Source organism: Melospiza melodia, chromosome 2 (assembly GCF_035770615.1).
Source record: "Melospiza melodia melodia isolate bMelMel2 chromosome 2, bMelMel2.pri, whole genome shotgun sequence".
Taxonomy (NCBI): Eukaryota; Metazoa; Chordata; class Aves; order Passeriformes; family Passerellidae; genus Melospiza; species Melospiza melodia.
Genome location: NC_086195.1, coordinates 584354 through 598545, shown reverse-complemented (window position 1 = coordinate 598545; position 14192 = coordinate 584354). Strand labels below are relative to the sequence as shown.

Here is a 14192-nt window from a genome sequence, read left to right as displayed (position 1 = left end):
CCTCCGCCGCCTCCTGGCAGCGGCACCTCCCGGAAAACCTCGCTCTGTCTGTGCCGGGACAGCCCCGCACCCCCCCCGCCCGCCGCCACGGTGGTCTCGTCCGCCCCCCCGCGCGCCGCCCTACGCACCGGGCCCTGGCGCCGCCGCGCGCGCGCTGACAGAGGGCGTGGCCAAGCGCCGCCGGGTCACACCCACCAGGGGCGGAGCCGACGGGGCGGGCACGTGGACACGCCCCCTCCCACCCGCACGCGCACGGCGCTGGCGCGCAGCGACCTCTGGTGGGCGGAGAGGGGAATGGCGGGACTGGGGGGAGCGGGACACCGGGACGGGGGACACACCGGGACGGGGGACACACCGGGACAGGGGACACACCGGGACAGGGGACACACCGGGACAGGGGAGACACCGGGACAGAGGAGACAGCCCATGGGACACAGCGGGACGGGGGACACACCGGGACAGGGGACACACCGGGACAGGGGACACACCGGGACAGCGGACACACCTCCATAGGGGAGACAGCCCATGGGACACAGCGACAGGGGACACAGCGACAGGGGACACACCGGGACAGGGGACACACCGGGACGGGGGACACACCGGGACAGGGGAGACAGCCCATGGGACACAGCGCGACAGGGGACACAGCGACAGGGGACACACCGGGACAGGGGACACACCTCCATAGGGGCATAGGGGAGACAGCCCATGGGACACAGCGGGACAGGAGAGACACCAGGACAGGGGACACACCGGGACAGGGGACACATCGCGACAGGGGACACACCAACATGGGGCACACCGTGACATGGGCACACACCGGGACAGGGGACACACCTAACATGTGACACCCCCCACGTGACACACTGCAACATGTGACACATCACAACATGGGACACACCATGACACACGACACACCCCAACATGTCACCCACCCCGACGTGTCACCCACCCCGGCTCTCTGGGCAGTGACACTTTGGGGTCCCAGCACGTGGCTCCTGGTTCGCAGCGGGGCTGGGGAGATTGTGACACCTCCCAGAGCTGGGACACCTCCAGGGCCACCAGCTCCGGGGGGCGCGGCTGGAGCGGTGCCACCAGTGTGACCTGAGGCCACCAATGTGCCCAGAGGCCAGCGGCTGGGAGGGGACGGGGATCTCACATCTGTCCCACCCCTCACATCTGTCCCACTGGGCCGGGGTGCTCTGAGAGGTGACAGCCCTGTCGCTGTGTGTCCCCTGTCGCTGTGTGTCCCCTGTCCCTGTCGCTGTGTGTCCCTGTCCCCGGAGCAGGCTGTGCCCAGCCAGGTGCCCACGTCCCCGCTCTGGGCTGGGGGTCCCAGGCCAGCCCCGCACGGGGTCCCCAAGCCATGGCGGGTGTCCAGGCTGGGACACAGGGCTGCCTTCTGTCCAGGCTCACGTCCAGGCTCATGTCCAGTGTCCCCTGGTTCTGGTCCCCGTGCTGGCACCGGGGAAGATGCTGGCTGTGGGCAGGGTGCCACACCTGCAGACCCCGAGATGAGGATGGGGACAGGTCACTGGTGTGGGGACAGCTCACTGGGGTGGGACAGGTCACTCTGATGGGGACAGGTCACTGGTGTGGGGACAGGTCACTGGGATGGGACAGGTCACTCTGATGGGGACAGGTCACTGGGGTGGGGACAGGTCACTGGGGTGGGGACATGTCACTGGGGTGGGACAGGTCACTCTGATGGGGACAGGTCACTGGGATGGGGACAGGTCACTGGGGTGGGACAGTCACTGGGATGGGGACAGGTCACTGGGGTGGGGACAGGTCACTGGGGTGGGACAGGTCACTGGGATGGGGACAGGTCACTGGGGTGGGGACAGGTCACTGGGGTGGGGACATGTCACTGGGGTGGGACAGTCACTGGGATGGGGACAGGTCACTGGGATGGGACAGGTCACTCTGATGGGGACAGGTCACTGGGATGGGGACAGGTCACTGGGATGGGGACATGTCACTGGGGTGGGACAGTCACTGGGATGGGGACAGGTCACTGGGGTGGGACAGGTCACTGGGATGGGACAGGTCACTGGGGTGGGGACAGGTCACTGGGATGGGGACAGGTCACTCTGATGGGGACAGGTCACTGGGATGGGACAGGTCACTCTGATGGGGACAGGTCACTGGGGTGGGGACAGGTCACTGGGATGGGGACATGTCACTCTGATGGGGACAGGTCACTGATGGGGACAGGTCACTGGGATGGGGACAGGTCACTGGGGTGGGACAGGCCACTCTCCCCCAGGAGCTGCCTCCCCTCCATCCCGTGTGTCCCCCACAAGCCCCTCCTGCCCCAGGACCCCCACGGGCTGTGGGCACTGCTGGGGGGACCTGGCCCTTGTGGGGACCCCCAGACTGGGGGACCCGGCCCCTGGGGGGACCCTCACAGCACCCGGGCTCCTCTGGCCTCGGGGGTGAGGGGGGACAGCTCCCACAGCAGCCCCGGGACCCTGTACTGTCACTCCTGTGCTGTCACCCCCTGTACTGTCACCCCCTGTGCTGTCACCCCCTGTGCTGTCACCCCCTGTGCTGCCACCCCTGTGCTGCCACCCCCTGTACTGTCACCCCTGTACTGTCACCCCTCTGTACTGTCACCCCTCTGTACTGTCACCCCTGTGCTATCACCCCCTGTGCTGTCACCCCTGTTCTGTCACCCCCCTGTTCTGTCACCCCCCAGTACTGTCACCCTGTACTGTCACCCTGTACTGTCACCCTGTGCTGTCACCCCTGTGCTGTCACCCCCTGTACTGTCACCCTCCTGTGCTGTCACCCCTGTACTGTCACCCCCCTGTGCTGTCACCCCTGTGCTGTCACCCCCTGTACTGTCACCCCCTGTACTGTCACCCCCCTGTGCTGTCACCCCTGTACTGTCACCCCTGTACTGTCACCCCTGTACTGTCACCCCCTGTGCTGTCACCCCTGTACTGTCACCCCTGTACTGTCACCCCCTGTGCTGTCACCCCCTGTACTGTCACCCCTGTACTGTCACCCCTGTGCTGTCACCCCCCTGTGCTGTCACCCCTGTACTGTCACCCCTGTACTGTCACCCCTGTACTGTCACCCCCTGTGCTGTCACCCCTGTACTGTCACCCCTGTACTGTCACTCCTGTGCTGTCACCCCTGTACTGTCACCCCTGTACTGTCACCCCCTGTGCTGTCACCCCTGTACTGTCACCCCTCTGTACTGTCACCCCTGTGCTATCACCCCCTGTGCTGTCACCCCCCTGTACTGTCACCCTGTACTGTCACCCTGTACTGTCACCCCTGTGCTGTCACCCCTGTACTGTCACCCCTGTACTGTCACCCCCTGTACTGTCACCCCTGTTCTGTCAGCCCCCTGTGCTGTCACCCCTGTTCTGTCAGCCCCCTGTGCTGTCACCCCCTGTACTGTCACCCCTGTGCTGTCACCCCTGTACTGTCACCCCTGTGCTGTCACCCCCTGTACTGTCACCCCTGTGCTGTCACCCCTGTGCTGTCACCCCTGTGCTGTCACCCCCTGTACTGTCACCCTCTGTACTGTCACCCTGTACTGTCACCCCTGTGCTATCACCCCCTGTGCTGTCACCCCTGTTCTGTCAGCCCCCTGTACTGTCACCCCCTGTACTGTCACCCCTGTGCTGTCACCCCTGTGCTGTCACCCCTGTTCTGTCAGCCCCCTGTGCTGTCACCCCTGTACTGTCACCCCTGTGCTGTCACCCCTGTGCTGTCACCCCCTCCCCACGCACACCCCGAGGGCAGGGGGTGTCACCTCCCCCCACCATCAGCCCCCAGGTGACCCCGGCCGGGGTGGGCTCACTCCCGGGCTGGCAGGGGCTGTCCGGGTGTGTCCCTGTCTGTCCCCAGCCCTGTCCCCAGCGCCGGGGTCGGGGTGAGCCGCGGGGGCCAAGGGGGTGTCAGGGGTGAAAGGCGGGGTCAGGGATGAGTGCCAGGGGTGGGGCTGGGGGGGTCAGAGGTGGGGTCGGGGGGGGCCAAGGGCGGGGGCCTCGGGGGTGGGGGGCTCAAGGATGGGGGCTGAAGGATGGGGGGCTCAAGAGTGGGGGGCTCAGGGATGGGGGGTCAAGGATGGGGGCTCGGGGGCTCGGGGCTGAAGGATGGGGGCTGAAGGATGGGGGGCTCAGGGATGGGGGGCTCAGGGGCTCGGGGCTGAAGGAATGGGGGCTCAAGAGTGGGGGGCTCAAGGATGGGGGCTCGGGGGGCGCAGGCAGCCGGCGGTGCCGGGGGGTCCCTGCCCCACCCGCCCGGGTCCCCGCTCGGGGCGGTGCCGGGGGGGTCCCAGCCCCGGGCGGTGCCGTATCCCGGGGCGGTGCCGGGGGCGCGGGGGCTGCGCTGCCCCGGCCGGGCCCGAGGAAGGAAGCGGCGGGCGCGGGGGGCCGGGCGCGGCGGGGGAAGTTTCTCCGCGGGACCGCCCGGGGCGGCGGAGGAGGCGGCCGCAGACTTCCTCCTCCTCCTCCTCGTCCCCGTCCCCGTCCTGCTCCCCGTCCTGCCGCCGCCGCCGCCGCCGCCCGGCCCCGCGCCCGCCGCCGCGCCATGCCCCGGGGTGAGTGCGGGGCGCCGGGCTTTGGGGCGGGGGTCCCGCGGCCGGGGGGCCCCGCCGGGCTCCGGGCGGGGGGCGGGAGGAGCCGCCGGTCGAGGCCGGGGCGGGGGCGGCGGGACCCGCCCGGAGCGGGACCATGGGGGATAACGGAGCTGCCGGGATAGCGGAGCTGCCGGGGAGAGCGGGCTGGGATAGCGGAGCTGCGGGGACCGGGGCAGCGCCGGGGATAACGGAACCGCCGGGGATAGCGGGGCCCGGGGATAACGGGACAGCCGGGGATAACGGGGGACAGCGGTGCCCCGGGAGGAGCGGGGCTTTGGGCGGGAGCGGCTCCCGCAGCAGCCGGGACAGAGCGGGGACAGAAACGGGCCCGGCCCGACCCCCTCGGCGCGACCCCCGGCCCCGCTCCCGCCGGAGCTGCGGCCGCACCCCCGCCCCGCTCCCGCTGCCGGCCCGGCGCTGCGGGGGCTGCGCGACACCGGGGGGCGCTGCACGGCCCGCGGGACCCCGGCCCCGTGCTGACCCCCTGCACCGACCCCGCTGCACCGACCCACCGACCCCCTGCACTGACCCATCCTCTCCCCCCTGCACTGACCCCCCTGCACCGACCCCCCCCGACCCCCGTGCAATGGGCGCTGAGCCCCCGCCCTGACCAGCACTGCACTGACCCCACTGACCTCCCCCCGGCACTACTGCCCTGCACTGACCCCCTGATCCCCCTGATCCTCCTGACCTGACCCCCCACATGGACCCCCGAGCCCCCCACAGTGACCCCAGTGATGCCTCCAGCCCTGTTCCCCTGCACCGCCCCCTGCACTGTCCCCTGACCCCCTGTGTCCCCCCCACCTCCCTCGCAGGCGCTGCCACACGTGTGCAGCAGCCAGGGCGTGCCAGGGGCTCCTGCCGTGGGTGCTCGTCATGGGGTCCCCCCGGTCCCCCCGGGCTCACTCAGCCAGCGTGGGGACACCCGCGGGTCCCCTGCAGCCTGCGGGGGGCTGGGGGCTGCTGGGCTTCCCCTGCTTGGCTCGGGGGAGGGAGAAGCCTCTGAGGTACTGAGGTACCATTTGTGGCCTATGGGGACAGGCTGTGGTGGGAGCGTGGTGGGAGGGGGCCCAAGGGGATGGGCTGTGGTGGGAGGGGGCTGGCCCAGGCTCCAGGAGTGTCTGTGGGCAGTTGTGGAGGTGCTGAGCTGTGCTGGCCGTGGTGCAGATGTGGGCTGTGCCCTCATGCGTGGAAGTGGGTTGGGATTGGCCATGGCCCAGAGAGGTGTTGGAGCAGCACAGTGCTGCCACCCGGCTCTGGGACCTGCTGGAGGAAATGGGGCCTGGCCTGGCCTGCCTGGCTCCATCCATCATCCATCCATCCATCCATCCATCATCCATCCATCCATCCATCCATCCATCCATCCATCCATCCATCCATCCATCCATCCATCATCCATCCATCCATCCATCCATCCATCCATCCATCCATCCATCCATCATCCATCCATCGTCCGTCCATCCATCCATCCATCCATCATCCATCCATCCATCCATCCATCCATCCATCATCCATCCATCATCCATCCATCATCCATCCATCCATCCATCCATCCATCCATCCATCCATCCATCCATCCATCCACCCATCCATCCATCCATCCATCCATCCATCCATCCATCCATCCATCCATCATCCATCCATCCATCCATCCATCCATCCATCCATCCATCATCCATCCATCCATCCATCCATCCATCCATCCATCCATCCACCCATCCATCCATCCATCCATCCATCATCCATCATCCATCCATCCATCCATCCATCCATCCATCCATCCATCCATCCATCCATCCATCATCCATCCATCCATCATCCATCCATCCATCCATCCATCCATCCATCCATCCATCCATCCACCCATCCATCCATCCATCCATCCATCATCCATCCATCCATCCATCCATCCATCCATCCATCCATCCATCCATCCATCCATCCACCCATCCATCCATCCATCCATCCATCATCCATCATCCATCCATCCATCCATCCATCCATCCATCCATCCATCCATCCATCCATCCATCCATCCATCATCCATCCATCCATCCATCCATCCATCCATCCATCCATCCATCCATCCATCCATCCATCCATCCATCCATCCATCCCCTGGAGGGTCTGGCTCTGGCTGCAGCTCCTGGGGCAGGGGCCAAGGGCCGGGAGTGGCCGTGGCCGTGATGAGGAGCAGAGCAGGACCCAGTCTGGGAGGGAAATAAAATGAGGAAATTAGTCACGACAGCTGGAAAATGAGGGAAATCAAAACCCTCCGACTCAGCACGGGAGCTATTTTAGTTATTTTAGCTGCTACGGCAGAGCCTGGGGCAGAGCTGGGGGGCCCCTGGGGGTCCCTGCATCCCCACCATGGCCATGGACCCCCGTGGGGTCCCCGCTCGGGGTTCAGAGATTTTAGCAGGTTTATTTTGGAGATTTTGGCAGTTTTATGAATTTCCTCTTTTTGCTGCTGAGCAGGCTGCAGGGCCGGGGGGAATAATGCTGTGCCTGCCTCCCAGAGCAGGAGTGACCCCAGTGCCAGGGGCTGGTGACCCCCAGCCCTGGGCACTCCCTGGGCACGTCCCTGGGCCCGGATGGACCCGGGGCAGGGCGGGGTGCCCGGGGCAGGGCACGGTGGGCTGCGCGGTGCCCGCATGGGGTGCGCCGGTGCTGTGGGGCGGGGAAGGGATGCCTCGGGCGGGCAGGGTGGGTTCGGGGCGGTTTGGGGACCGTGGGACACGGAGCTCACGGGGGCGGCTGCTCCACTTCCCCGGCGGAAACCCCCGGGGGCTGCCCCGGCCGGGAGCGCTGGCAGAGGGTTTTGCTTCCCTTTTCTGCTGAAGAGATGAGTCGCTTTTCCCGTGCCAGGGGGTGGCGATTGGAGGGGGACCTCTGTGCGTCACCCACAGCCCCCCTTGCCGCCTCCCCAGCCCGAGTGAGGAGCGGGGCTGGGGGCTCGGGGTGCCTCAGCCCCACGAGGCCGCTTTGGCCCCGGCATCCCGGGGCACAGAAGGGGTTAAAAGTGCTGCGGGCCGCGGATCTCCCGGAGAACAGAGCTGGCCTTGTGGCAGCAGCAGCGGCAGCGGAGCTGGCAGCAGCCTGGGGCACAGCAGGGCCGAGGGACCCACCCAGTGTCACCCAGACACCCGCCCAGTGTCACCGGGACACCCGCCCAGTGTCACCCGGACACCCGCACAGTGTCACCGGGACACCCACCCAGTGTCACCCGGACACCCACCCAGTGTCACCGGGACACCCGCCCAGTGTCACCCGGACACCCACCCAGTGTCACCCAGACACCCGCCCAGTGTTACCGGGACACCCGCCCAGTGTCACCCAGACACCCGCCCAGTGTCACCGGGACACCCGCCCAGTGTCACCCGGACACCCGCCCAGTGTTACCGGGACACCCGCCCAGTGTCACCGGGACACCCACCCAGTGTCACCCAGACACCCACCCAGTGTCACCGGGACACCTGCCCAGTATCACCTGGACACCCGCCCAGTGTCACCGGGACACCCACCCAGTGTCACCCAGACACCCTCCCCGTGTCCCCGGAGCAGCCCAGCCCGGCCCCGGGGCAGCGGGGCCCTTGGGAGCCCCAGTGTGGCTGCAGGGACACGGTGACTCCAGCCCCTCCCTGGCACCACCAGGATGGCACCGGGCAGCCCCGGGCCTGTCCTGGAATGGGGTTCCTTTGGCAGGGCTCCTGCCCACCCTCCTGTCCCGTGCTGGGGCACACAGGGGCTCAGGGGGCAGGGCACTGTCCCTCCTCATCCTCCCTGGGAAGATGAGTGTGAGTCGGGGGCTTGGCTGGGGCTGGGGGGGCTGCTTGGTACCGAGATGTGCTGGCTGTGGCTGCAAACCGTGGCTGTGACAGAGCCAGAGCCCCCCCTGGCACCCCCTGGCTGTGACAGAGCTGGAGGCCCCCTGGCACCCACATCCCCCCTTGGCACCCAGACAGACCTGGGGCTGCTGTGGGGGCTCTGCCCTGCACAAAGCCCACCCCTCAGTGAGGCATTTGCCCTGTGAGTGTGGGCCATGCCTGCGGGTCCCCTCGTTGTGCCACAGGCTCCTTGTACCTGGTGCTGGCAGTGCCAGGGCTGGCAGGAGCCAGAACGCTCCTGTGTGAGCCCTTGGGTGCTGCCTGTCCATCCATGGGCACCGTGGTGTGTGCCCACCTTTGCTGTGTGCTGGTGACAAACCTGGGGACACTGGGGCTCCACACCCCCGGGGTGCTGGGTGATGGAGAAGTGACCCCTGGCCTTGAGCCCCTCCTTCTCCTCCTCTTCCTCCTCCTTTCCCTCCTCCTCACCATTTCCCATGAAGTGGTGATGCCCTTCATGGGCACAGGCGTTTCCTCTGCTGGGATGGGAATGGGACGGCATGGAATGGGGGTGGGGGTGAGGATGGGGATGGGTTTGGGGATGGGATGGGGTGGGGATGGGCATGGGGATGGTTCCTGCCCGGTGCAGCTCATCCCGAGGTGCCCACAGTCAGTTTGGGCTCAGCATCAGCAGCGTGTGCCGCGTCCCACTGTGGGATGGGCACAGGGCCAGGCTGGTGCTCAGGGCTGCTTTGGCTCCAGACTGAGTCAGACAGACCAAATGGGGCCTTGGGGTGACAGGGACAGCTGTGTCCCACCCCAGAGGCTGCCCTGGGAGCCCTGGGCCGAGGGATGGGGTGGCTGCAGGACAGAAGGGGCAGAAGGGACACGGGTGGCTGTTACAGCCCCTGTGGAAGGTGCGTGTCCCTGAGGGTGGCCCTGTGCAGCCATGGAGGCCCCTCAGTCTCCCACAGTCCTGATCCTGGTCCCATGACCCTGTTCCTCCCACTGCCCTGCTCCTTCTCCCCTCTGCTCCTGCTGCCATTGCTCTGATCCTCTTCCTTCCCCCACCGTCCTGCTCCTGCTCCAGCTGCTCCTGCTCCAGTTCCTCCTCCCGCTGTCCCGTCTCCTTGATCCCGATCCCATGGTTTTGATTCTGGTCCCGTTCCCATCCCTGTCCCTCTGCTGCCACCGCTCTGTCCCCTCTCCCACCTCGTGCCCCCCCAGCCCAGCAGTGCCCGTGCCTGCCCCGGGCTGAGCAAAGCGCCGTGAGGAAACCTCCGGGCCGTGTTCGCTCCCGGACTGGGGGCCAAAGGCCAGGGCTGTGTTTGCGGCCCCCGGGGACCTGCGGGGCTTCCTGCGGAGGTGGGGATGGGGATGGGGACGGGGATGGGGGCCGCCCGTGCGGGCCCCGCTGCTCCCCGCTCGCACGGCGGGGATGCGGGGGTGCCTGCCCGCCCGGGGGAAACTGAGGCACAGCGCTGCTGTGGCACCCCCGTGCCCGTGCCGGGGGTCGGGCACAGCCGGGCAGGGCGGGGGTCACGGCACAGCCGCAGGAAGCCGCGTGTCCCCGCGGGAAGAGGAAGAGCGACTTCCCCATGCGAGGGGGCAGGGCCGGGCCGGGGCTCGGGGCCTTCCCCTGCCCAGCGCTGCGGGCTCAGCGGGCTCTGGCAGCGGGACCCCGGCCCAGGGCTCCGGGACGCTGCGGCTGCTCCGCTCCCTGTCCCTGCAACACGAGCGGGGCTCCCTGCCATCCTCCCGCAGCCAAGCCGTGCGTGGGCACCATGCCCACGGCCGCATCCCGGCGGGAAAGGGCTGCGGGCCCAGGGTGGGCACCGTGGGGCGCCCCCGCCCCGGCTGGGCAGGGCTGGGCAGCGCCGGGCTCCGGCCGGCCCGCAGCAGGAAGGGGAGCAGGATGCAGCCCTTAATGGGAATCGCAGAGGGAACCTGAGGAAGGAAAACGCGCGCCGGGCTTGGGGATAAACACAGCTGCAGAAGCGGACGCTGGCTCCGGGGCCACGCCAGCACAGCGCCGGCCCTGCTTGGGGTGGGCAGGACAAACGGCGACAGCCCACGGGCTGCCACAGCGCCGGTGTGGCCCTGCTGCCTGCCCTGCTGCCCTCTGTCCCATTCCGGGCTGGAGGCACAGCACGGGATGGCACAGCACAGCATGCCACAACATGGGATGGCACAGGGTGCTGCCATAGCCTGGCTGCCATGGATGCAGCACCCCGGGGACGATGTGGTCCCCATGCACACTGGCCATGGTGGCACACACGTGTCCCTGGGTCACGGTGGGCAGATCCCCATTGCGGGTCTCTGTCACGGGTTTTGCCTGCCTGGGACGCTCATCTGGGTTGGATGGTGAACCAAGGGGATGCGATCCTTGTGCAGCGCCCATCCTCGGGGTGTCAGAGCAGGGAGATCACGCTGACCCAGCCCCGGAGTGTCCCCTCCCTGAGCCTGTTCTTTCCCCACAGGCTGCTGAGGGATCACCAGGAGCACCGGCATGCAGAGCATCAAGTGCGTGGTGGTGGGTGACGGGGCGGTGGGCAAGACCTGCCTGCTCATCTGCTACACCACCAACGCCTTCCCCAAGGAGTACATCCCCACCGTGTTCGACAACTACAGCGCCCAGAACACGGTGGACGGCAGGACTATAAACTTAAACCTGTGGGACACGGCCGGCCAGGAGGAGTACGACCGCCTGCGGACGCTTTCCTACCCCCAGACCAACGTCTTCATCATCTGCTTCTCCATCGCCAGCCCGCCCTCCTACGAGAACGTCAAGCACAAGTGGTACCCCGAGGTGTGCCACCACTGCCCCAGCGTGCCCATCCTCCTCGTGGGCACCAAGAAGGATCTGAGGAACAACCCCGAGACCATGAAGCGGCTCAAGGAGCAGAACCAGGCGCCCATCACCACCCAGCAGGGCATCAGCCTCTCCAAGCAGATCCGCGCCGTCAAGTACCTGGAGTGCTCGGCGCTCAACCAGGAGGGCATCAAGGATGTGTTCACCGAGGCCGTGCGGGCCGTGCTCAACCCCGCGCCGGCCAAGCCCAAGCGGCCGTGCGTGCTCTTGTGACCGGGCTGCCGAGGGACGATGCTGCCCTGCCCCGTGCCCCCCACACCCCCTGCCCCAGCCACCGCCGTGCCTCCCCAGCCTCGGTGGGAGCCCAGCCTCCAGCTTTAATAATACAGACCTTGTTTGCACTAACTGGCCGCCCGCCCCGGGGCACCGGGCTCCCCGCCCCGCCTCTGGTGCCGCCTCTCCGGTCCTGGCACAGCAACGCTTCCTGAGAAGGGGATGCCCGGGGTGGGCACCCCCGCTGCAGCCCCGAGCACCCCACGGCGACCTGCCACTCCCACCCTCTACACCAGCTGGGGCACAGGGGTCCCCAGCCCCTCCGTGCCAGCCCGGGCACTCGCCCAGCCCGGAGCATCTCGCTGGCACTGCCCCTTCCTGCCCCGGGATCCCCTGGGGGTGTTTGGGTGAGCCCCACACCAGGGACCTCCAGCCCTGCTGAGAGCAGAGCCAGCGTGGCCAGAGCAGAGAGCTCCTGCCCTGGCTGATGCTGGAGCTCCACAGGGCAGCAGGACTCACCTGTAACCAGCTGCCCCCAGAGCTGCTTCTCCTGAAATAAAATCCTGCCCAGGCCCCCCGTGTCCTGTGCTCTCCCACACACCCCCACCTTTCCTGAGCGTGGGGACACTCCCTAGACACTGCAAGGCTGTCACTGGCCTGAGCTGGGCTGGGACCCTTCACCATGCCAGGGCCAAGCTGAGGGTGCTCATGATGCTTGCCAGGGCTCTCTTCTGGAGGGAACTGCCAGGGAAGCTTGGGATGTCCTTGCCACGGTCAGTCCTGACCCCACCATCTCTGTGCCCAGCTGAGCTCCCACCTGGGGGCTTGGGGACATTGTAATGGACAGCAATGGGGACAGTGCAGGAGGTGGCCACGGGGCCATTGAACTGTGTGGGAATGAGGACACTGAGGATGGGCACATTGCAGGAATTGGCACATGAGTGTGGTCCCCCCCTGGACGGCCCCCAGCCACCCCAGCCCCAGTACTGCCTCTGGAGGGGCAGAGCCCTGTGCTCCCGTGCCCGGGGGTGTCCTGGGTGTTCCTGTGTCCTGTGGCTGGCCATGGCTGCAGCGAGGGAGCAGTGAGGGAGCACTGAGGGAGCAGAGAGGGAGCAGAGAGGGAGCACTGAGGGAGCAGAGAGGGAGCACTGAGGGAGCAGAGAAGGAGCAGCGAGGGAGCAGCGAGGCAGCACTGAGGGAGCAGTGAAGGAGCAGTGAGGGAGCAGTGAGGGAGCAGCGAGGGAGCACTGAGGGAGCAGAGAAGGAGCAGCGAGGCAGCAGCGAGGCAGCACTGAGGGAGCAGAGAGGGAGCACTGAGGGAGCAGAGAAGGAGCAGCGAGGGAGCACTGAGGGAGCAGAGAGGGAGCAGCGAGGCAGCACTGAGGGAGCAGAGAGGGAGCAGCGAGGGAGCAGAGAAGGAGCAGCGAGGCAGCAGCGAGGGAGCACTGAGGGAGCACTGAGGCAGCACTGAGGGAGCAGAGAAGGAGCAGCGAGGCAGCAGCGAGGCAGCAGTGGCATCCCCGGCCGCCCTCGCCGCCCCCCCGGCACGTGCTGGCGGGCAGCCATGTCCGGACACGGCCCCTTGTCCGGCCCCGGGGCTTCCTGCAGGAAGGGCAGAGACCCGGCGCCCGCCACAAGCCGCCTTTGTTCCCTGCTCCCCTTGGCACCAGAGCCGGGCAGGCGTGGGCAGCGGGGCTGGGGGCTCCGGCCACGGCCCAGCCCGGCCCGGCCCGGCCTCCTGCAGCCTCCTGGGGCCAGCAGAGCCCACCCTGGGAGCCCAGGCCAGGGGATGCAGCCCCAGGGCCACTGCACAGCCACGGGCTCCTGGGTCCCTGCTGCACCAAATCCTGCTCCCACCGTGAGCATCCAACAGCCCTGTCCTGGTCTGGCTGTGGGATGGTCCCCATGGCCACATCCTGCTCCCACTGTGATGGACTTCCATGGCCACATCCTGCTTCCACAGGGGGATCCCCACAGTCGTGTCCTGCTCCCATTGTGGTGAATCCCTACAGCCATGTCCTGCTCCCACGGTGGGGATCCCCAGGGCCACGTCCGGGTGCCACAGTGGGGCTGGCAAGGTGCCATCCTGGTGGGGTTTGGTGTAGCAGTGGGTGCTGGGATGAGGAGGGGACCCTGTGATGCTATGAGCAGGACACAGCCCTGGCCTGGCCCAGCACAGCAGGATGAGCTCATGGCTCTTCCCCTCCCAGCTGCTCCTGGGGCGGCTGCAGCGAGGGCAGGGCCCCGCCACGGCCCGGGACAGGGGGAAGCAAGGCCCCGGCAGCTCCCCTGCCCCAGCAGTGCCAGCCCCAGCAGTGCCAGCCCCAGCAGGGCCAGCCCTCCTGGCTCCAGGCTCTGTCCCCGGGGCTGGGCTGGCCCTGGCCCCGCAGCATCCATAGGATCTGCAGGATCTGCGGCCAAGTGAGCGGCCCCAGGAGCTGGGCGGGGAGCAGTGGGGCCGCCAGCTGCGGGGTGGGCTCAGTCCCACGCCTCCAGCCCAGCTCCTGACCAGTTCCCAGCCTTGCTGAGCCTTCCCAGGCTTCACCCGGCACCCAGGGACACGGCCCAGCCACAGCCCCAGGAGCAGGATCCAGAGCCCACACCCCAGCAATCCACACCCAGCACCCAGGATGCACATTCCACACCCCAGAAATCCACACCCCACACCCCAGCACCCACG

General features: G+C 67.6%; 1 protein-coding gene across 1 annotated transcript; it reads left to right on the top strand.

Annotated features, from left to right (window-relative positions):
* The first annotated feature begins 4518 nt into the window (after positions 1-4518).
* RHOG (ras homolog family member G) lies at positions 4519-11552 on the top strand. The gene is made up of 2 exons (XM_063180040.1): positions 4519-4561; positions 10908-11552. The coding sequence occupies exon 2, from the start codon at positions 10937-10939 to the stop codon at positions 11510-11512; it is 576 nt and encodes a 191-aa protein (XP_063036110.1). The 5' UTR covers positions 4519-4561; positions 10908-10936; the 3' UTR covers positions 11513-11552.
* Positions 11553-14192: the final 2640 nt, after the last annotated feature.

Coding starts and splice junctions, on each gene's coding strand:
- RHOG (XM_063180040.1), top strand. CDS start 10,937: ATGCAGAGCATCAAGTGCGTGGTGGTGGGTGACGGGGCGGTGGGCAAG.